At 35.5% G+C, this 25698-nt stretch overlaps 1 protein-coding gene across 1 annotated transcript in view; it reads right to left on the bottom strand.

Moving 5' to 3' along the window:
* The window catches only part of MOXD1 (monooxygenase DBH like 1), an 81631-nt gene that overhangs the window by 40820 nt on the left and 15113 nt on the right, over positions 1-25698 (bottom strand). The window contains exons 2-4 of the mRNA XM_008140436.3: positions 21631-21777; positions 19600-19767; positions 19388-19471 (exon numbers count right to left, since the gene is read on the bottom strand). Coding sequence (XP_008138658.2) covers positions 19388-19471; positions 19600-19767; positions 21631-21777 — 399 coding nt within the window. The remainder of the gene's footprint in view (positions 1-19387; positions 19472-19599; positions 19768-21630; positions 21778-25698) is intronic.

The raw sequence follows: 25698 nt of genomic DNA, 5'->3' as shown, positions 1-25698 counted from the left end.
GGGTGAATCTCATTATCAGTGGATAACCCCATTCAAGGAAGCCTTTACTTGGCTTCATAAACAGGCTCACATCTAATTCACCTTTCTAAGCCCTAGTCTCCTGCTGCCTTCCAGCTATTTGAATAAGTAAGTCTTCTCTAGATGTAGGTTTCTGGAGAACAAAGCAAATGTCTTATTAAGCATTGGGGTTATTTGTTTGCTTTTGACTTAATTTGAAAAGTCCATAGCCAGAGAAAATAACATAACACCATATATCAACTGCACAGAATTAATTAGCATCTAGTCCTTTTTACTCTGTTTTTCAACTTTGCCCCCAATAACCCAGCACATTTCTCTGTTCCCACTAGGTACTCAATGGTGACCAGAATTGCCAAACTCCTACATGAAGGTGGGTCTCAAGGACAAACTCAGGGGTCATTAGTCTGAATAGGTTTAATCTGTTATTGCTTTTCCCTAAATATGTCAGCCATCACCTTTAAATTAAACTTCAAATGACTTTTGTGATTAATATTTTTTTATCAGAGTTTAAATATTCTCAGGTCTGCAATCACAGAAATCACACTAAAAATGGATTTACTTATGAAGGAAATACAAGAAACATGGATGATTTATTTCAGTTTTTTCTCCATCAGATAAAAGCTACACTCAATCTAAACTTTCTAATTTACAACCTTCATAGGTATTCAAAGAGAAATTTGCAGTTTCCGAAATGTGGCCAATCTCTTTTCTTGGCAGTTGAAAGAAGAAACCTACAGATGATCTGATAAATTGAGTTATGAAATGGTTCCAAAAGAGACCTCATCATCTTCTCTACTCCATGAACCATTACTTCTTTTAGATTTTTATTAAAGTCCTAACCCCTAAAATCAAATGTTTGCCAAGTGTTTGAACTTCTACCTCCAGAACAACCCTGTGTGCATTCTCTCCTTTCTTCCAAGGCCACTGTTCTAGTTGAGACTGCCTTTTCCTCTCACACTGTCCTAATATGTCCTGGCTAACGTCTTGGCTCTAATTTTCTGTACCCTTAACTCTGCAATGAATCATGCCATTCCTCCCACAAAACCCAATAGTTCTACTTTGCCTCAAGAGAAACTTACTTTTTGGCCTACTATCCATGCTTTCAGCAATCCTGTCACAAGACCCCTTCATCCCCCCTCCCCAAACACACACACACACACACACACACACACACACACACACACACACACCAAATTACCAAGAGTATCTGTTCTCTGTGCCTTTGGTCATGGCATTCCAGGCTTCTCAGGTCTGAATGTGGCAAAACTAAACTGTCTGTATCAGAACTTGAGCTGTCACCAGAAGGATAGCTAGATGTTCTGAACGCCCCTTACTTGGAAAACACCTGGATTCTCAAAACTTAAAACAAATATGCCTTGAAATGTATTGATCAGTTCAGTAAGAAAGTAAGGAAAATTTCCCGAACTAAAAATAAAAAATATATATAAAATTGAAATCAAAGTGATAAACAAAAACAAAAACTAATAAGGCTCCTGTGAGAATGTGTTATCTACTGGTCACAAGGATAGGTTAATCCAATGATGCGGGGGAGACTTAACTTGACACACATCCCTTCTCCCTGCACCCTTCATTTACACATAGAACCTGGGTCCTCCAAGTTGATACAACTCCAGTGAAGTGGTGGACTAAACAACAACAACAAAAAATACACAACTGCTAGTAAAGGTAACCAATGAAAAAAATCTGTCTGTCTCTGCCACAGCTCTCAGTTACTGTGGACTGAATATATATGCCCCCCTCCCCTAATCCATATGTTGAAGCCCTAGCTTCCAATGTGATAGTATTTAAAGATGGAGGAAAATAAATAAAGATGGGGCCTTTGAGAGGTAATTAAGATTAGATGAGGTCATAAGGGTGGGGCCCTCATGATGGGATTTATGCCTTAATAAGAAACCAGACAGCTTGCTCTCCCTACCCCCGGCCCTCCACTCTCACACAAAGAGGTCATATAGGCACACAGTGAAATGACAGCCACCTACAAGTCCATAAGAGGCCTCAGAATGAAACCTACCTGGCCAGCACCTTGATCTTGGTTCCAACATAGGTTAATCTGAAAATAATTATGCTGAATGAAACCAGCCAGACAATACAAAGTATATATAATATGATTTCATTTTTTAAATAAAATTCTGTGTGGCCTACAGAACAGTAAGATATATTTTCTGTTGTTTACCAGTCTATGGTATTTTGTTATGGTAACCAAGCTGACTAAGAGCTGGGTAGAAAAAAATAATAACAAAATTCTCCCCTGGAGATGTGTAAACATAGGTCCACCCTATGTGACAGTAGGATTTGAATTCATAGGCCTGAAAGGTTAGGGAAATTCAAACCAAGAAAATAAAGAATCCCTCATGGGTTACCTCCCCTGGCTTCTGGCAAAAGTATATACAAATATAATACTTCCTGGAAGAAGCATCCTCAGTCCAGTACCTTGTGATTCCCATAAATTAGGTTAATTTGGTAAAATGTATCAAGCACTTGGGGAAACAGGAGACTATCTACAACATATTTAAATTCCCAAGGACTTGAGTTATTGAGATTATCAAACATAAAACAGACAATAACTATGTATATATTGTAAATGTTCTTTTCTTTAAATGTTTTTAAAAAGATGGATTTGGAAACATAAGCAAGAAATATGAAGACTGACAGCATATTTAAAAAAACAGAATATAATTTCTAGAAATGCAAAATAATTGAAATGTAAAACTCTATGAGATGAATATCATATTAAAAGCAATTTAAGGAAGAATTAGTGAATATGAAAGTAGCATTCTGACCTCAAAGTTCTCCAAGACAATACAACTAGCAGAATGGCTAAAATTTTAGAAGACTGACTATTCCAAGTGTTGAGGAGAACAAAAGTACCTGAAACAACCCTACATCATTGCTGGGAATGTAAAATGGTACAACTACTTTGGAAAACAGTTTGGCAGTTTTTAAAAATGTTAAAAACATTGAATACCCTATGACCCAGCAGTTCTATTCCTAGGTATACGCCCAAGAGAAAAGAAAGCATACAGTCATAGAAAGACTTGTACACAAATGTTCACAGCAGCTTTATTATAATAGCTCCAAAGTAAAAAACACATATTCAGTCCAAAGTAAAAACCAAATGAATGGATAAACAAATTGTGCTATATCCATATAATGGAATGCTACTCAACAATAAAAGAATAAACTATTAAAACATATGAGCATGCTGTTACATTGTTTTGAATAAACTTCAAAACAATTATACTGAGTAAAAGGAAGCAGACTAGACAAAGTACATTATGATTCTATTATATAAAATTATATAAAACTAATATATAATGACAGAAAGCAGATATATGGTTATGTGGGAACAGAGGGAGGGAAGGAATGAGAGAGATTACAGAGCCATGGTGAAATTTGGGGGACATGCTTACATTTTTAGTGTGATGATAATTTCAGAAGTGAACACATAGATCAGAACTTATCAATTATACATTTAAATATGTACAATTTGTAATCCATATACTTTAACAAAACTGTTAAAAAATAACACTGTATAATAACACTATGCTCCCTTTAGAATGGCTAAAATATAACATACTGATAATATCAAGGACAGGGCAACTCAAACTATTGGAAAACTCTATTGTTTCTGGGCTTGAACTGTTTCTCGAGCCAATCCCAAGACCAGGCCTCAATCGGCCTCATAGTTTCTATCCTCTCATTTGGAACCTTGCTACCACCATTTGAACGAGCTCAATCTAGGCTTCTGGAAAATGAGATACTAAACAGGAGAGCCCACTTCCCAGGGAGGCCTCCTAGACCCGCTTACAAAGGGCTGACTCCCAACCATATGACAGAGCTCAGCCATCAGTAAAGAACTGCCTACACAACCCAAGCTGATTATAGACCTACTAGAGGCCAGGTGCATGAAATTCGTGCATGGGGGTGGGGGGAGGCGTCTGTCAGCCCAGCCTGCACCCTCTTGAAATCCAGGACCCCTTGGGAGATGTCTGACTTCCGGTTTAGGCCCAATTTCGCAGGGATCCCTGCAGATCAGGCCTAAACCCGCAGTCGGTCATCCCTCTCACAATCCAGGACACTGGCCCCTAACTGCTCGCCTGCCTACCTGATCACCCCTAAACACTCACCTGCCTGCCTGCCCCTAACCGCCTCTGCCTGCCTAATTGCCCCTAACTGCCTCTGCCTGCCTGTTTACCCCTAACCACTCTGCCTGCCTGATCACCCCTAAATGCCTCTGCCTGCCTGATCTCCCCTAATAGCCTCTGCCTGCTTGATTGTTCCCAAGCACGCTGCCTGCCTGCCTAATTGCCCTTAACCACTCTGCCTCCCTGATCACCCCTAACCGCTCACTGGAGGGCTGCCGGCTGGGATGAGGGCCGTGGTCATTCTGGTCTCGGGTCGTTCCGCCATTTCGGTGGCTGGGCTTTTATTATATAATATGAGTAAGCAAAGCAATAAACAGAACCCCCTGGCCAATCTGTAAACTATAATACATGTGCATTTACTTAAAGCCTTTAAATTTGGGGTGGTTTGGTACACAGCAATAACTCACTGATATAAATGAATAAAAAATTATGGTATAATCACTATACAAAGATGAAAATGCACACAAAAGAGCACTACTGTCTGATTCTCTCTATTTAAAATTCACAACTGGCAAAATTAATAAAAGGATTTTTAAAAAATGAATTGGTAATGGATTAACAGTAAATTCCCCAAAGAGGAAATATAAATGAAAAGAATCCCAGTCTCACTGGCAGTCTACAAAAACCAAACCAAAACTACTTTAATATTTGTTTCACCTATCAGTAGGCAACAAGTTGAAAAGACTGAAATATTCAGTATTTGAGAGGGAATGAGGAAATACGTACACATTTGCTAGAGTGTGAGTTTTAGAAAGTAATCTCATGAATATATTAAAATTTGGAATGTATATAACCTTTACTCAATGCATTTATGAATCTATCCTACAGAAATGAAACCACTAATACACTAGAACATACATACAAGAATATTTACTGTTTACAGCAGCAAAAAAATAAAATCACCAATATGTGTATCAGTGTGGAGGGCTACAAAAATTGTGCTTTTTATACATAATAAGGGATTTAATTATGTAAATATTAAAATAAATGTGTTATGTTTTGACCTATAATGATAGGAGTGATAATTTGAAAAAGCAAATTTCAAAGTAATATATGTAGTGATCTTACTTTTGTTTTGTTTTTTAAAAAGAAGGGAGATTTACTCAATAAAATCCTATATAATTTTATAAATGTTTTCTTGAGCATAAAGTTATAAAAGATTACAAATACATCTGTTGACATTGGTTACCTCAGGGAAGTAAAATTTGTAGGAAGGAGGATGCCATAATTTATTTTATACACTTTTCACTTTTTTTCTTGTAGCAAGTACCTATTACATTGAAAATTAAAGAAAAACACGTTACCAAGTGCTTTTTAAAAATTCCCAGCATTTTAAATAAAATAAGAATATCAACCACTTGATTAAACACAGTTTTCAAATCTTATGTCAAATCAGCACAGGTAGACACACACATCATACAAAATAGACCAAAGAAAAGGAGGGAAAAACAAGCGTTCTCTTGAGAAACAGTGTTCAGAACAAATTCCTTAATCTCTCAAATGATGAGACAAATTTAACCGCTGTGATCTCTTTTCAAGATAATTGAAAGCCAGGCCAGGAGCCTATCATAGCACATATGAATTTCATATGATTATTAATTCAATCTGAAGAAGAAATGAATTATTACATAAAATAATTTTTAGCACTTGGAATAAATATACTTTAAAATTATGTGACCAGACCAACAAACTGTTGGAAAGCTTAATCTGCTATATGAGTAGAAAATATTACGCAGAGTACTGACATTTCTTGTTTATCATAAAAAAAGAACTTAGTTCTCTAACCCTATAAATTTAATTCAATTGTGTCTCTTATGACATCTTGCAATGAGAGCTTGCCTTACATAACAAGTAAGACACATTTGGCAGGTCAGCTTAAAAGAACTAAGCTTTATCTTAAAGGTGAATCTTATCTAATAAAGAGTGAATATGCTAATTGACTGCCACACCCTCACAAAGATGGCGGTGCCCACAGCCACAAGATGGCGGCACCCAGTCCCCTTAGCCCCGCTGGGGCGGCAGGCATGTGGAGTCCTCCAGTCCCCTCAGTCCCCCAGCTTCCCAGGGCCAGCCCTAGGCGCAGGCAAGCCTCAGATGGCAGCTGCCCAGCCAATGCCCAAGGCACAGGCAAGCCTCGGATGGTGGCTGCCCAGCTGCCCAGGGCCGCCTGAGGCTCAGGTAACCAGGGCCAGCCAAGGCTTGCGCTGCCAGCAGTGGTAGCAGCAGAGGTGTGATGGGGGCGTTGCCTTCCCCTGATCGCCAGATCACCTCCTGCCCCTAAGGGCTCCCACACTGTGAGAGGGGGCAGGCAGGGCTGAGGGACCCCCCATCCAGTGCATGAATTTTCATGCACCAGGCCTCTAGTATAGAAATTAAAAGCTAAGGTAGTGAAAATAGTTAAAGTTATAAAGGAACTATTATGGCATATAAAACCCTGTTGGATATAAACAAATATATTTTAATGTTTCCCTCTCTTTAATGTCTCAAAAAAAATCAATGAAATCAAAGTGAGTTTCACAACTGCTTTAAATTACTAGATAATTACAAAAACTCTAAACATTCTTTCATTGTAGATTATTAGAAGATGACAGAGTAGAAAGGATATAAAGTTTGTGTAAGTTATTTGCCTTGATATTGCTTTACATTTCATATGTTGTAAGAGAGGTACAGACAGGTAACAGCAACTTGGAATTTATGACCTAAACTTGAATCCCAATTTCAATTAATTAACTGGATAAAAAGGACAGTTTTTTCAATAGCCCTCATTTTCTGTAGCAATGGAATCAAGTTGACAAAAGCAAACAGAAGGTTTAGAGTATCAGAGTAAAAACAAAAAAATTTACTATTGAATGATAATATTTCACATCTATCTTGCCTCGGCGCCTTATAACCATTTTCAAATAATTTTCACAGTAATCTTATGAATGGAATAGATAGTATCTCCATTTTGCCAATAAGAAAATGGAGAATCCAAGTTCTACTGAGTATTTAAGTTGCTCAAGGTCACATATGTGGTAAATGACAGAGCCAGGATTTACTAGTAAAACCAGCTCTAAGTGACCAGAAAGACAGGGCTCTCCGAACTTAGGCTTATGGAAGTTAAGTAAATTGTGCAAGTCCCCACTGCTAGGCTAAGAAAATGATGTTTTATAATACTAAATCCTCTGTGACATGAGGAAAGACTTAATTTTCTGAGCCTCCGTTTTCTCATCTGTGAAATGGCATTAGTAATGAATAAAGCACATACATAATGAGCAATCAGCAAATATTTGCTTTCTAAAATTCAAATTTTTAAAGTATTTTCAGAGTAATTTTGTTATTTCCATTTTCTGTGGATATATGCTGATACCAAGATCACAACTATCAATACTATGACCTGTTATTGAATGTGCATTGTTATGATCAAAACCCTGTGTTCAGTTTCCACCCAAAAGAACTGATTTTTGCCTTGAAGTCAAAATTGGCTATTATGGAGAAGATGCCCAATTTCATTAATAAAGATGGTTTTAGAAAACCTATGGAATTGTTTTGTAATTACAAAAGCCATACATCTTTGGAGGGTGGTTTTTAAAGCAGCTTTTTTTTTTTTTTTTCAAATCTTGGGCCATAAATAAATGATATCTTGAGATAGATCTTTATTAGGCCCATGATTCAATAAACCGAAAAGCTAAATGATACAAACCTCTTCTATAAAGAATCCCACATACATTACATATATTTAAACTATTAAGAAAACATGACTGACATTGACAATGGGAATGGACATCCAACAAACTCAACAGTCAAATCACTTCTAGAGAAGACACCTACATTGCCACAAGGACTGTGAGGCCATCTCTCTTTTCGGAGGAACTGCTTGCAGCTTTTCTTTAAAGAACTAAATGGTTACATGCATATGTGTGCAATTAAGAGGTAGCCTGGATTTCTATTTTGGACAGTATGACGCAACTTGCCAGAGTATTAACGTGAAGGAAAACTGGTAAATTCATGTCTAGGGATAAAGCTACACAATGGTATCATTCAAGATAAAATCAGTGACCCCATTTAGGTACTAAACGCCACAGTCTGCAGTCCCTTTCAATATTTCACACTAGGGGCTTTGGTATGGATAAGGCATTCTCCCATCAAAAAATGCAGTTGCCCTGACAACAAGTCACTGCAGGGATTCTGCATTCTCATCTGACATAACTAGACTGTGGATTTAAAGTCCAGCCAGCAGCTGCTGGCTGGCTCTAGCACAAGCAGATGCTGGTCGTAGCATCAAGTATTCTTTGCCACATGTGCGACGAGATGGAGCTTCCGCACACACCAATGTGTAATACTTCCGAACTTTAACAAGGAAGCCAGATTCCTATTTTTTCATGTTTTCCACGTACCTAAAAGTCATATTTTGAGGTTAAGCCAGCAAACATGCTCATTTGTGTTTATTTTTAAAATATGCAACATTCCTTGGGGAAAAGTATACAAACAAGAAACTACCAACATTGGGCAAGTGACTTAACCTCCCAGGGCTTCAGTGTCCTTGTCTGCAAAGTGAGGATAATACCACCTGCTTCCTGCGGGTTTTATCAAGATCGACGGTGCACAAAACATACAGGGCTCTCAATAAACGTTGTCTTATCATCTAATTTTACTTTTGCACTTAAGTGCATAAACAGAGAGTTTGCCTCCTAGCCACCCTCACCACACGCCTCAGATCCATCTAGTAGTACTTTCCCCAAATTATGTTTTCCATGTGGACGGGACTGCCCTTCACTGTTCTCTCCTTTCTTTTTGCCTATCCTATGTACTTTCATGCCAATGTCTGCTCTCTAGCTTTAGGGTTTCTCTGTTATTCGGTGTACCTCTTCTCCCCATCTAGATTAAAAGGTCCTCAGGGGTGAAAGCCTATGTCTTATATTGCCTTATATATGACAGAAGACATAGCACTGAGCACTCTCCAAAGCAGGCACTCACTAGACACTGATTCATTCTTCCTTGTAATTTAGAGGTAGTGTGAGGGGATATTTCCAGCAGCTTTAGCTAAATAGTATATTAAGTGCACATCTGATTTCTGAAATATACCACAAAGCAAGTGCTTTTCCTATATTCTCAGGATTTCCTCACACTAAGCTAAAGGCTGAGAGGCTATGGGTAGCATTTATATTCTGATTAACAGTTATTTACATGGTTTTGCCTTCACTTAATATTTAAAATTCCACACAGAGCAATTCAGTGAGACTCTTTATTGGTAATGGAATGCATTTAAAGTGAGCAAGGTGGCCTTCAGTATACAATTTCTAAAATGGGTCCATTACATTATAAGCATTAACGTATAGAGTTAACTTTGATGTATATATTTCACCAGAACACAAATCTTTTTCCTTTCATAAAAGAAAGTATCCCTTATATCTGAATTAGTTCATGGTGAAATTTTATAATGAAAGTCAGCTGCAGCTCCAGGAAACAGCTGGTGTTTTGCCTCTTCACTTCCACAAAGAAATATGCAGTGCATCAAGGAATAAACTGTCTCAAAACCATAAATTGCTTAAATCTTCTTCACGTGCAGACAACTAACAGTGAATCTTATGGTCGATGTTCAATTTTACAATATTTATTAAAAAAAACACACAATGTATTACTCAAAAAATGTGTATTCATGCTACTAAAAATATAAAGTGTTTTTCTAGATGCTATAAAATAGAACTTAAATTCAGTATCCTGGGAAATTTTAGTAAATATAAAACAGTGATTCTCAACAAGGGTGTTCGTAATAAAATCACTTGGGGAACTTTTCCAAAAGACAGCAACAACCAACACCAATAGAAGGGCTTTGACCTCACACCTAAAGATTCTTTTCAGATGAGTGTGATGTGCATCCTAGGTTAAGAATCAAGAAAAATAGTCTGGCTGTCATGGCTCAGTGGTTGAGCATTGGGCTATGAACCAAAAGGTCTCAGTTTGATTCCCAGTCAGGGCTCATTCCTGGGTTGCGCTCCATCCCCAGAAGCGGGAGTGCAGGAGGCAGTTGGTCAATGATTCTCTCTCATCATTTATGTTTCTATCTCTCTCTCCCGCTCCCTTATCTGAAATCATTAAAAATGTATTAAAAAAGAGAATCAAGAAAAATACAATGACTCAAAAAAGCAAGACTCAACCATAACATTTTTGACATGTGAGTGTAATATTTCTCTTCATAAAATAGATATCCAAGGTGTCCCCCCAAAAAATGTTTTCACACTTAACAGCTGATGGCTCAATTGATGTTTATTTTCAGATTTAACCCATTGGAATTAATAATTATTCAAAGTGTGTTTACATTGGGGACACCTGTATTGTTAAATTCACATATAATATGAACTTTTTATGTAGAAATCCATTCATTTTAAGTGCACCAAGAGAGGCTTGATATTCTAAAAATTACAACTTTTCAGCTTTATATAATTTGACTAGGGCATATAAAACTATCCTTTAATTTATGAGTTCTATAAACTTGAATAGTAATCATCTTTTATTTCAAGTGAGTTTCTACTACATCCATATTTTCTGCCAATTACTGAAATATCCATTCATAAAAACTATTAAGTATTTCATCATTGCAACAAACAGGAAACAATGGATGTCATCTTGTTTTAATAAGTATATATATTTTTACCTTGAAAACAGACATCAAAATAAAATTGGCGCATTATATCCTATGGGAACACACACCAAAGTGATCTTCATTTCTCTTACAACTTTTTAGAACAGACTTTTGTTATGGTTTAGTTTATAAATGTTATAAATTTCTAGTTTTGTCCATTCCCATATTTAACTAAAGTCATGAAATTTTAAGGATTAAAGATCACTTAGAACAGCCTCTCAGTTATACAGATTTGTAGTCTGAACTGTGTTATTAACATAAATTGAATTCAATCTCCCGAGAAGCGCTATGGAGGGGACACATTCATGTTGGGCAGACCAATGGTCAGTGTAAGATTAGAACCCGCATTAGAACTCAGTCTGGTTCTTTGGCCACTCTGAGATGCCAACACTTCTAGTTCCCTTTCCAACAACATGGTTCTTGTTTTTATGGTACTTTCTCAGGAATTTTGCCAAAAAATAACTTCCAAGTGAAAATGCTAGTATGTCTTCTCAAAATTCCCTTTTTATAGAACCTTATGGTGAAGGGGAACAAAATAGGTCATGACTATTATTTTCACTTAACTTACAAGAGGATTATAATTCAGTTTAAATAGAAGGCTATGGATTGTTTCCAATGACATGTCCAATACAAGACGTGTTTTTAGCAGGCTACCTTCTTGCCACTGAAATTATTTCCAAATCCTTTCTCCCTCATGTCTTCTCTGAGATTTAACATTTTGTAGCCATATGTATAATTTTTGGCCTAATCGTCCTAATTCTAATTGTATTTAACTGACTTTCTAAATCACAAATGAAACAGTATGTATCATCCCTTGTTAACAAGCATTTTCTATCCCCAAGAGTGAAGACAGCAGGTCTCTGTGTACTCAAATGCCATCTGACTAGATTTAAGTTTAATTCCCAATATCTCTGAACTGGATATATCTCTGCAAGGATCTGTTCAGGTAGCCATTGGTCTATGTGTAGGACACACAGTAGCCTGGATTCTGAGAAGCATATTCAAAGGGCCAGTGGCTGTATATACTAGTAAGCTGTCAGACATTTCTCACATAAATTATTTTTCATTGTAGTATACATCATATGGAAAAATCATAAGGCTTGAGCTAGTAGAAATTGTATAGAGAAAGGTCCAGCAGTTTTGCTAAGAAGGTCTGTGTCCACTCTTAGCTCTGCTTCACATAATTTGTGTAATACTAAGCAATTCACTTACTCATGCCATGTCTCAGTGTGGGCATCTGGAAAGTGGTGGTAATTCAACTGACTTCATGGGAGGCTGTGAAAATCTAACAAGATAATGTATTAAAGTAGCAAAAAATGGGTATTTTACCTATATACTTCCCTGTACTAAAGTAAAAGTCATTCATATCTTAATATTACCAAACTTCTCTATTACACCATCAATATCTAGAATTCAACATAAATGTCTTAGTACTCTTTCAATAAAATTGTTAATAAAATTATTTACCAATTTTTATACTTAATAATTATTAATAAATGTGCTAATGCTTTTCAATATTGTCATCCAAACTTTGGACTACTTTAAAAAGATGTACTAAATTAGGGAGAGAGTTCAATGGTAAAAGAAGAACAAACAAAAGTAAATATATTTTTATGTCTGTTGAAAATGGCATTATGAAAGGCCATAGAATGGAAGGCTAATGGGTGATCTTGGAATGAAAAAGAATATTTCCCAGAGGATAGTCACCAGCTGGGTTTTATCCTCACTGAGACAAGAACAGGAGGAAATTAGCTTAAATTTCATTTGGTTTATAACAATGGACGCAAGCTATGAAATCTAATTCCCAGGGAATCGTTTCTTCAAAATAAAATAGAGACTTATTGCCTACCATAGTTTGAGTGCAGTCCTACTCAAAGTATGAGAAAATACTAGATGGAGTTTAAGTTGTCCATCTCTATAATCCCCATCAAGAGAAGAAAACAAGCAATTACAAGCCTATTATGTAACAGGTGTTTTCACTTGTATTCATTTCATCTTCACTAGAAATTATTTTTTCATACTTCACAAAGGAACACACAAACTCTGAGAATTTAGCTTGCCCAGGGTAATTGAGCTAATAGAAAGCAGAGTTAGACTACAACCCCTACCTATCTCCAGAGCTCATCCTGGACACTGTACCAACCTGTAAGCCTTGCTCACCCTGGCATTCTTAATTTCTATCCAATTAAAATTACATTATTTTGAAGATTTAGATTATTTACTTATTTATTTAGATTTATGTTATTTAAATTATTTCCAATATTTAGAGGTACATGAAGCCAACATAAATTGGGAATATGGCTAGTACTTATTGAGCTATCTAATAATATATGCCAAACATAGAACTCTACAAGCTATCTCATTTAATGATGACTGCCACCATTTGAGACAAGTTATTACTATTATTATTATTCCCATTTTTAGGTGGAAACAAAAGCCTCAGAACATATGCTAAGAAAGCCCATGCCCAAGAGACTAAAGAAGGGGGCCTTTTAACTCAAGGGAGGCAGTGGGGTCCTATGCGTTTTACCCTACCATGCCCAGGGACAGTGAAAAGCAAGCACATCAGGAACTCAGACCACAGGGCATCCAAACCCCAGCACAGAGTTCACTTCTAGTTTGTAGCAAGTCATAAATATTTACAAGTAAAAAGAGCCAATGGAAATCATCTGGTCCAGTCCCTTTATTTTACAGACAGGGAATTTGAGAACCAGTGTGAGGTTAAGCACTTTCTCTAAGGTCAGAAAGATAATTAGTGACAGAGTTAACAATAAATCACTTCCATGAAAAGACATGCTTTCAAAGTGAATTCAATTACCTTGTACCCTCAAGTGGTCATTAAGAACACCCATGTAGCTAGACAATCTCCAGTATTTCTGTGAAGTAGATGTAACCCAAGAGGATCTGAAAAGAACTTTGCAAAACTGAGCAAGCTAAGTCAACCATTTTTAAAATGTGCTAATTTGAGTCAAACCAAAGTTACAGTATTAGCCATGTAAATGCCCAAGTATTTTCATCTCTTCTCTAGAAGATAAAACAAATATAAAATTTCATACACACTTGGATATAAGGGTATAATTATTTTTGTTTTTATAAACTGTGGATGACAAATTCCCACAGAAGAGGATTCTTTTGCATTTATAGCCTAACTTTTCCTAGAGGACAAGAATGACAAAATCACAGGTGCCAGTGGTAATGAACTGGTATTAAGAATTCAATAACCAAATAGAGTGTTACAAAATGCTTAAAAGGAGTGGAAAGTATTTTCACATGGGTCCTCTTTGAAAGTTAATTTCTTTCAACAAACTAAATAAATCTGCCTAAAGATTCACAGATTTGCTTTTAGGAAATACTAAATTAGTAAAAGACAGAGAGGAAATGTCAGTAAGCCAAAAGAAGTTATACAAAGTTAGAATGGAAATGGGTAAAAATACAAACAACCATTCAGTCAATAGTCAATAGAAAACACCTACTAATCTGCCACATAATAAAGTGAAACAGAAGGTGAACACATGAAAAAACAATGAGAACTTAAGAGGAGAGTCTGTGGAAAGGCATCCTGATGACAAACCAAAAAGCTATTTCCATCAGGGGAAAAGCACATCAATTAAAATATATTTTGCAGAGTTTCATGGGGGTGGGAAGGAAGAAGATATACTGACAGAGAAGAGATAATTCTAACAGTTGTCAAATCATGTAGTCTGAAATTTAGAATTCCCACAACTTACTAAGTTTAACCCTGAAATCTTACACATTTTCAGAAATAGAAACCCTCTCTCATACTTGACATTTCAGAATGTGTCAATGCTAAAATTTGGCATTTGATGGTGTCATTTTAGTAAAAAGAAGAGAAACTGGGCAAGGCTGCAATGCCCATTTAACATAGCATATAAAGTCAACTGTTCATACTATGAGTCTAGTATAGGAAAATCAATTTTTGAATGACTATTTCATGGATATACAGTACCCTGCTTCAAGGACATTTCATGGTTATTCAATGACAATTATGCTTAGATTTCCTTGTCCTAGGAACCATTCCCCAATTAAATCATTCAGATTTATGAATGCCACCAACAGAAAAGAATAGTAGCATCTAATTTCGTGGCAAGAAAGTTGTTCTGTTCAGTAGCAAGTAGAAAGCATAGCAATTTCTTTCCTTCCTGCATCTATTGATGAGGATCATTGACAGTATTTGTTCACTTCAACTTCAGATTTCTCCACAACAGGCCATTCTCAAGATGATCTCCCTAAATGAAATGAGTGACATTCTAGGTTTTATTTGAAACTCTGACTGTCTGGAAAGTGTTGGCTTGTTTGGGATTCCTCAGTAACCAGACACCTAACAAGATGATCAACAGATTAACAATTGTGCATTGTTAGTGATTTAGATAAATTTATTTAACTACTTTATTTAACCAACACTGTGTACCAGACACTGTTCTAAATACTTACAAACATTAAACTCCTTTGATTCATTAGTAGTCATAAGAACTCTATTGGGTAAGAACTATTATGCCCATTTTCCAGATGAGAAAAACTGAGGTTCAGGGAAGTAAATAATTTTCCCGAGAGCACAACAGATAAAAGTAACCGTCTTAAAACTCAGTAATGGTCAACCTTTTTGCATGATGCTCTATCCTTTTCTGGGCCTCCTCACTAGATAGTAGCTCTCAATGAAAAATCATTCAGCATGCAACACTGAAAACAAATGGCCGAATAATAATAGTTGGAATTATTAAGAGCTTTCTATGTGTCAGATAATGTGCTTAGTGTTAACAATTTTAAAAAAAGAACTGATGTTTATTTTTCAGTATAAACAATCATATAAGGAAGGTACCATTACCCATTTAAATGACAAAGTTAAGCTGTGATGACAGTTAACTTTCCACAGTTAAACAACTAATAAAGGGAAGGATTCAAACCTGGCCCTTTGGGATGAAGAACCCACCTACTTACCATGAATCTGGTCCGTTAAGAAGAAATGACTAAGAAATGATGATTCAGTCTGGCTATTTTTCCTTTTTTCCTCTTTAACATCATAGGCCATGAACAACTATTCATTATTATTGAATAGGACATATCATGTTTAAACAGATGAGTTAGGGGTTTAATTTATCTATGAGAATTTCCTGACAATTATCTTCAAAAAAAAGGAGTGTGTTAAACAAATTGATAACTCCAGCTTCTATCAGAGTATACCCAATCCTTACTGGTAGGTGATAACAATAATACTATTACTAAAGAAAGTGGAAATAATAACTTCCCCCCTAAAATTTTAAATTTAGGGTAAAGTCCCCTATTTGGCAAAGGTAACTAGGGTCATGTTTATTGTGTATGAAGATATCAGCTGGATAGTGGGTCTCAAGACAGAGAGACAGAGATGAGCTCTTATGAGAAGTGTGGTTTTAATATAAATTACCAAGAATTTTCTTTTTTATATCTACATCTGTGTGCAAGTGGTCTGTACTGTCATTTGATGATACAAACATTTTCAAGTCACAATTTTAAACATTTGTACAAGATCAAAATACAAATCAAAAACTGGAATCACAAGTAAATAGAAACCACCAATAGTTTTTATTATAATACTATCTTTAGTGAAGATGAAAGTATTTATCTTTGTCATTTTGTAATTTTAGATATTATTTACCATATATCATACTTTTAGTAGTAAATATTTATATCATTACATGATTAAAATTTAAATTAATAATGTAATGAATATTTTGAATTTCAGTCATTTCATTAAATATATTCATGATCAAGGCACTGATTTTTTAAATCTGCTTAGCTTTATAATTTTTATTACAACTACAAAGTGTACTATCAACATTAAACTGCAATTATAAACTTTTCCTTGGTTTGAAATAAAGTGCAGACAGTAAAATTGATTTCTCACAATACTACTCTAATGAGAATGTTCTTAAAACTCACTTCAAATGACATACAACATAATACAATATGAAAACAATATTCTTTTTTCTGAGAAAGTACCTTGGTTTGTATCAGAGAAGGATGGAGGCTTTTGGATATAGTGATTTCTAAGACATAAGCTAAGAATAATTAGCATTTAGCGAATGGCTTTTCAAAACATAGGAGTCTTTGATTCTATGAAAAAGATATACTTTTCTTATATTTTAGAAATCATTTCTGCTAAGGAAAAGAGATTGAAAATGAGATGTTCTTAAGATAAGTTCTAAGTCTATGAATGCTACTATAGAGATTCATTAAAATTATTGTCAACTGCCATAGGCTACAAGTTAAAACTCAAAAGTTACACAACCTAAATGTTGGAATTTACTTTTCCAGTAAACCTTCTTGGTCTTTTTGTATATTATCCTACTTGAATTCATTTTTAAGTTAAATGTTTCATAATACTTAATGAACTTTAAGATATTTTAGGGTTTAACAAGCTCAGGAATTTATTATAAGTAGTATTCTTGGATAATAGTAGAATTTTAAAATCTGGCCACCAACCCTCTGCCCTGCAAAAATGAAAGCTCGTCTCTGACCTGTTGCTCTCCCCTCAAATCCCCTTTGCTGGGGTAAAGAACTTCTGCCCTTTTATAGACTTCCAAACACTGCAAAAGATGCTCCAAAGCCTTTCAAGTCACTGAGAGCCCTCTTGATACCTAGTAAAGACAGCAATGTAGACCAAAACATACTTAATTCTAAGCACACCCTTTGATAGAGATGCCCACACATCTGAGTATTACTAAGATGTGCTTGTCAAGGGAAATCTACTAAAAATTCTTAGATGAGATACCAAGCAAGTGTCCTATGTGGAGGGTCAGAACACATGCTCCTTTAAATGTAGACAATTATTTTTATTTCATTCAACTTAATCATTAGCATTAATAACGAAAGGATAAAAAATGAATTAGTATAAGTGATTAAGGGCCTTGCATCCTATCAAATGAATCAAGGACCTAGTTTGTGAAACATTTGTTCTTATTTCTGAACCTATGGTTTTTTATATGTCCCTTAAGCCAGGTTCCAGTTAAATTTACTGCAAATGACACACAGTAGTATATGCTCAGTTTATAAAGAGTGGGGCAAAAGTAAGTTTATAGTCATTCATATGGAAAATAACACAATAATTAATAAATAATAATATAAGAATACATCTGTGTTTTGTATATTCACAACTGTAAGCCTACTTTTGCCCCACACTGTATAACTATAGCATTCTCTTTTCTGAGAAAGACTTTTCCTTGGTGTCAGGAAAGAACTTATGCACTGTATTAATATGTAAAGCTAGAATCTGCATTTCCTTTTTACAAGTAAGAAACAGAAAATTACATTGCACAGAGGTAAATGACTCATCTGCAGTCATATTAATGCTGTCTTCTGATTGCAAAAATATTCTACAAATATTTAGATCAACTTACTAATTCAGTAAACATTTCTCAACCTGCTCCTCTTGCTTCTCTAAGTAGTTATGATTCATTCTGTAAATAAAAAGCAGGTATGTGCCACTGGAGCAACATATCAGAAAATGACAAATTTATGTCATTTCTTAGAATACACTCAGTATTTCCATTTCTACCAAAATGCTTTGAGGTTGGTAGGGAAAGTGTTAGGACTGACCACCTTTTGCAGATGAAGAAATCAGGTCCTACAACGCACATTACCTCAGGGCGAATTACCTGAGACACAGTTAATTAAAGAGTCGACCTGCGAATCCTACCTATATATTTTCCTCTAGATTCCAGAATCGACAAGTTTGGTCCTTTCTCACATCCACACTATTTCATTACCCAGTCTGAGGGCCGGCAAAAAGTTGGCAATGTCTGGCCTCCCAAACGTTTACAGTGTTTGATATGCACTATTTTATTCTATCTTATTCCTTCCTATGTCTTGGTCCTGACTCCTACAATCTCATTTCGGTTGAGACCATGGATATCTTCAGCCACCGTGGAACAGCCAAATAGTTACCTAGCACAGAGCCAAGGACCTGTGAGGGTTTTTAAATGCTTGTTCATTCACCAACTACAGGCAAAAGTTTTGGGAGATCTATCCCTGAGGGAGTGGGGGGAATTATATGCCACAGGCAAACTGGGCTTATTTACTACACAATTCTGTATTTTTTATCTTCTATATAAATGCACTAATTTTCTTGTTTTCCTAGTTTCAAAAATAGTGTAACTATTATCTTTATGAGAATATTCGGTATTTTCAATGACAGATATTCTCAAACAATTTTGGTGGCAAATGTAACCTTCCTGGATATAATTTACCAATGCATAAATATATTATTTTAAATTGTAATTCCAACAATTCAAATTTTAGAAGTGTTGTCTAAGATAAACTAGAGCTGTTCAAATGCATCCCAAAACTTTTACCTTTAAACATGTAAAACTAGGGACAAAAATCCAGAAGATTAGCTACAATCCAAGCATTCTCCTTAAATTCGGTGTCTCTCAAGACAGTATGTGTGTCAGATAAGCCAGTTCTTGTTCTCTAAATAACTTTCATAAAATGGAAAATCATTTCTATGTATGTTTTACCATTTTCATTTTTAGAACAAGTTCTACTCCATTCAAACAAATTAAGTTTAGCCTGTGAGTGAGTCACATACCTTTATTACATGATGCTTTTCCTGAAACACAGGAATCTTAAACATTTGGCACCAATATGTTGTACCTTTGTTTGGGACGGGGACCTGTCTTAATAAAAAGGGGAGGAGAACACAAAGTCACATTCTCTTGACAAGAGATTAAGTACAAGTAAAAACTCTTATACACTTTCAATAATCGCACTCCTGCAGTCCTAAAACCTGAAGAAACTTACGTTCTGATTTACCAGCTCAAAGTATGGTATGGCTGTAGGCAACACATTGGTTTTCTCAGGATTCAGCAGCCGCAGGCTCTTGGTGCCACGATTGGAGTTGTGGTACTTGGGACCGTCTTCTCCCACGTCTTCATGGTGGTAGGCCCAGATCACTTTCACAGTGCTCTCCTGGTGATCAGACATGGACACAATTATCTCAGAAGTGAAGAAAAGAGAACAATAACATTTGGAATTCTCTAACATTAATTGTGTAAATCTGATTTGATCATTAAGTATCCAAATAGACAAGTTTGTGTGTGTGTGTGTGTGTGTGTGTGTGTGTGTGTGTGTGGTGCGTTTCGGGTCGGGGGGGGAGGCAGAGATTGTCTCTCTCAACAGGCAAGATTATGTGTTCCAAAGCACAGTGAAGGACAACTGACAAATAGGTATGCTTTCACGCATTCAAAAACAACAAATCATTGTCATACTAAACCTCCAAACCAGCAACTGGTAGTTACCCAGCAAATATTCTTGTTAACCAGCAGAGATTTTGGAAAATTAAAAGCTGTTTTGATGCCACAGACATTTTAGGGAAAATAAATAAGTAGAATGGAAATTTAAAATTATTTTCCAGATCAGAAGTTTTTCCTTTCATAGGCACTAAGGAAGGAAATTCCCAATTCAATCCCGGTTATATGTGTGAATTTACATAAAATGCAAATACAGGAGGAACTTCTGATTCTGGGTTTGTTTGTTAACCTTGAATCTATTTAATAGTCACTTTATGAATCTTGGGACTTTCTAAGGAATCAGTCCATTATTCATTTTGATTTTAGAAGTTCACGAAAGTGAATCAGTTACAAATCAGATGAACTGCTGTCTTCCAACTAGGGGAAGTACTGTCATATGACATTGGTTTCCATTTAGCAACCAAGAGTGGTAGGATTGGAGGGAGGGTTTGCTGGGTATAAAGGAATTGTTTAGTCCCCCCATAGATAAAGGTGTCTTTGTCAGATCTTTGTAATAAGAACTTTTAAAATAAATAATACAGTAAATGCTATTTATTTTAAAAGTTATATTCTTGCGCTAGCCGCTTTGCCTCGGAGATAGAACATCCGTCTGCAGACTGAAGGGCCCCGGGTTCGATTCAGTCAAGGGCATATACCTCAGTTGCAGGCTTAATCCCAGGCCCTGGTGGGGCACATGCAGGAGGCAACCAATATATATGTGTCTCTCTCACATTGATGTTTCTCTTTCTGTCTCTCCCACTCTCTTCCAGTCTCTCTAGAAATCAACAGAAAAATATCCTTGGGTGAGGATAAATAAAAAGCTATATTCTTTCTTAGTAAGTCAAATGACTATAGTTATTATTCCATTAAAGTATAAAAAGTGATCCATGTCTTTGCATGTGTTTTTTCTTCCTCTTTTACTCTGTAAGCTGGATGTTAATCAAAACAGCTTCAGATTTTAACATTCCTATTTTTAAAGCTTTGATTTACCAAATAAAAGAGATAATTTTACTGGTCCTTACAAAGTGAAATTGATCTAAGATATTTGTGGAAACTCCCAAAGTACCACATGAATTATATAGCCTCTAAATATTTAATTTGCATATGTATAAAGATATTACTTTTTGCATGAGGTCTGCCAATAAGAAATCTGGTATAATATGTTGATAGACAATTTTAATCAGTTTACTATTCATCTTGATTTTAGAAGTTTACTAAGATGAACCAATTACAAATCAGAGGAATTATATTCAGGATCATACTTCTCTCTCCTGTAATACATTTCTCACAATCTTTATTGTCTATTTTCAAAGCAAAAACTCTTTTGAAAGTCAGTACACTATACAGCTCTTCAATGTTTGCGATTCACACAAAAATTGCCTTTTGTGGCTTAGAAACAGAATTCAAGAACATTCCCCCAAAGACGATGTGACTTTGTTATCAAATATAATTTTTAAATATTGGTTCCTTTTATTCTGTAAAGGGTTTTACAACTGTAAGTGTACAATTTATTCATGCATGCATTCCCTTGGAGACTCCTTACCGTTATGGTCTTGTCATTGATGTCACATGTATGCAGTTCTCTGGTAAATTCAATTACTGTGTGTGTGCTATTTTCCATGGCATAGTCTAGGTGGTAATCTTGCTGTGCATCTTTTTTCAACTCTCTATTTTCATTTGTAAAATAATCCTGTAGAAAATATGGAGGGAAAGTCAGTATATCCTAAATTCAGAAGGAAACGAGTTTAGATTAAGAGGACCTTAAAAAACTGATTCTGGGTTTGCTTATTACATAATCCTGTATCTCTAGTCATTTTGTAAGCCCTGGAATTTTCTAAGCGTCTGGGGGTCCCAGTTAAGAGAATCAATTCCCTAGGGAATTGGCCCATTTTCAGCTTCTGGACCTTCAGAAAAAGGCAGTGTGGATGTATAATACCATAAAGCATCCAAAGAGATGGAACATTTGAGATCACTAAGTGTGAAATTGTTTGCCTCAAAGTGAAATAACTAGTTTGTGGCAAAGCAAGAACTAGCCCCACTATTTTCCTGGATGGACTATCCCTTCTGCACTTAAGCAAGGAGACCCATCCTTACAGTGTTTTAGTATGAGCTTTAATGGTATATGCTTATTAAAATGAAATATAATAAAAAGTTAGAAAAGAAACTAACTGAATTATAAGATATTGAAAAACTAGGGAAGTTTTGTTTTTGTGGATCAGCTGTAACTTTTGTACTAAACTTCTTCAATGGTATACAGTTCACTTCTAGGAGGCAGACAGATGCATCAGAGAGGGCATGAACTTTGAAAACAAATGACTAGGAGTTGACCCCAGCCCTCCCCTAAATGCCCTGAAGAACTGTTGAAGTCAAACTGTGGGCTTTTATTCTAACATTAGTAAAATGGGGATAATGTAGAATATACCCTACTTTATGGATTTTGAAAGATAAATAAATGAAATAGCATATGGGGGTTTATGTGAATGCCTACCATAGTTAGTGCTCACTTAATGACATTTCCTTCCCTCTTCTAAATTGTAATTTTTTCCAAAATATTTCCCTATGCCTTTTACCATTAGCTTGCTATATTGAGAGTTATAAAGATCATGTTGTTAATTTTCATCACTTATAGACACAAATTTTGCCTTAACTATTCTGGTTTTTCAGTACATAATGATTATTTTTGGTAAATCGCAAAGAATTTTTTTAGAATATACATGCTAAAACATAATTATACTAACTTTAGAAACACTAAAATTACATTTGAAGAAATGATTGCTATGTTTGGGAGAGAAGATACAGTATACAAAAACAAAACAAAACACACACACCTTAAACCACCAATAAATGTCATACTTAAATGGATGGCATTTGGAACTTTTATTCCTAGTACCTTATAATCATGTGTGTGTGTGTAAATTTGACATCCAGGATCCCAGATCTAGACATTGTTCAAACTCCACATTATTGGCAATGCTCAGAGCCTAACTTTTTCACTCTAGTAACAACTACAATTTATTGAGAACATACTACGCCCTAAGCCCACTTTAAGCATTTTACATGTATTAACTCATTTAATCTTCATATCACGTCTATAAGATAAAACTCTATTTCACAAACGAAGACACTGAAGCACAGAGAGGTGAAGCATCTTGCCCAGGACCACATGGCGGGTAAGTGGTAGTAAAGCCAGTATTCAGACGCAGGCAGCCTGTTCTAACTGTAGTAACCACTTTAGGAAAAGTATGACTTAGTTCATTTTTCTATGAAAAAAAAAATGTATACATCAGGTTTTTCACATAAAATCTTACTTTTCCTACTGTTAAAGTTGGGGTTTGTAAAAAATATATACTTTGAGAACTAGTTGTAATTGTGAAAGCAATTCAAATGAAATATTTCTATAAAACTGTGATTTTTCCCAATTTTAATTACACAGATTTTCAATATGTAAATGAAACAGTGTCAATAGGCAACAGGGAATTTAGATAAATGAACTGTGCTTTATACTAAGCTCACATTTCATTCCATGAATCAAGCAATCACAGTTTCGCAAACAAAAAGAATACAGTACAAAGTGTAATCAGTTCGAAGAGTAGAATAATTACCCTAGTCTTACAAAATGTTTCCAAAACCATTAGTCTCTCTAACTATCCAGCTGGCTTGCCAGTTCTCCATTTGTTCTATTTCCATTCACCAATACCAATTCCTTCCAGCTATTCTACTTTTTCTGGCTTTTCAGATAACCTAGCTCTGAGAAAGAAAATGGAAGAAACTTCCCTCGGGACTCACTAAAAATCCTACGGTTCATCTGCCCTGTGTACACTGCTAAGTTTACATTTTTTGTAAATGTTCAATATATAGAAAAGACAGCTGTCAATTATGTTGAGATTTCAGATCCTGGAAAAATGTGATTGTCTAAAAGAGCTAATATCTCCAACCTTCATGAGGGAAAACATGAATGGATTTGATTAACACTAAAATTGAAATGCAAAACATTCCATTACAATTTTGTTCCCATTTTTCAAATTTTAAGGCTTATTTGGAAACATATCTTCAGATTAGCTGTCCAACTAGTATTATTAGTTACATGTCTACTTCAGTGGGGCCCTTATTAATGAGGAAATCCATGTTACTCTCTTGCTGTTCTCTCAGGAAACCGCCCAAGACAAATATCATAAACCTTCTCTATATAAGATGCCAACACTTCCCCACCCTCAGTTTATGATCATACATCTCATTTTATTGAGAGAATTTCGGTGAGAACACACAGCGTACCTTCTTTCTATCCTAAGTAATATCTACTTTATGAAATCATAAAACATATTTAATCTAAATGAAATCCTGCCCAGCTGACGTGGTTCAGTGGTTGACCAACAACCTATGAACCAGGAGGTCACGGTTCAATTCCCAATAAAGGCGTATGCCCAGGTTGTGGGCTTGGTCCGCAGTGTGGGGCCTGCAGGAGGGAGCTGATCAATGATTTGCTCTCATCATTGATGTCTCTACCTTTCTCTCTGAAATCAGTAAAAATATATTTTAAAAAATAATAAGAAGAAAAGAAATCCTAAATAGAGAAAATTAAAACAAGGAGCAGATGGGACAAGTAGAAAACAAATAGATGTAAATGAAATGAAAAAGAAACATTAAAATAGATCCTACATACATAAAAAGTTAATAATATTATGCACACCTTGATACATAAAACTTGGATAATTTAGATGAGAAACAAACTCCGCAAAAGACGCAAACCAGCAACTTAATCAGAAGAGATACTCTAAATAGCCCTATAATCTACTCATGGGTAAAAAACTTCCTACAAAGAAAATTCTAAGCCAAAGTGTTTTACTTGAAATTTTAACCAAATATTATTTAAGGAAGAGATAATATCAATCCTTCACAAACTCTTCTAGGAAATAAAAAAGAAAGGGCACTTCGCAACTCATTTTTTGATGCTAGCATTACCCTGATACCAGAACAAAAGCGTTACAGGAAAACTTACAGATCACTTTCTTTCATGAGCCTACCTGCACATTTAAAAAAAATGTATATTAGCAAATAGTTATATATAAAAAAGGATACTATATCATGACCATGCAGAGTTGGTTCAACATTAGAAAATTAATCAATGCAACTCATTGTATCAAAAGTCTAAAAAAGAAAACCATATGATCATCTTGATAATGCAGAAAAGCCATTTGAAACATTCATCCATGGTTAAATCTCTCAGTAAACTACTTACAGAAGGTAGTTTAAACTTATAGATGCCCTTAAACTTACAAAGGGCATCTATAAAAACCTTACAGCTAACATTATACATAATGATGAAAGACTGAATTCTTCCCCCTCTAAATTTGGGACAAGTAAATCCTAGAAACAAGGTAAGAATGTCCACATTCTCCACTTCTAGAAGCCTCTACTGTTGATTGCCCACCTCTGATATCTGTCTCTGTCATTCCCATCCCCTAACTTGGACATTAAAGTTCTCTCTTTGACATTATACTCGTCTGTGTTCATATTCTACTCCAAGAGTTTCAAATCATCACCTTTATTTAGTATCACATTTCCAAAAGTCTATTAGAAACCTTCACCTAGAAGTCTTTTTGTCATCTCAAAT

The sequence above is a fragment of the Eptesicus fuscus genome, chromosome 10 (assembly GCF_027574615.1).
Source record: "Eptesicus fuscus isolate TK198812 chromosome 10, DD_ASM_mEF_20220401, whole genome shotgun sequence".
Classification (NCBI taxonomy): domain Eukaryota; kingdom Metazoa; phylum Chordata; class Mammalia; order Chiroptera; family Vespertilionidae; genus Eptesicus; species Eptesicus fuscus.
Note: the sequence above shows the minus strand (reverse complement) of the source record. Positions and strands in the feature narration are given on the sequence as shown.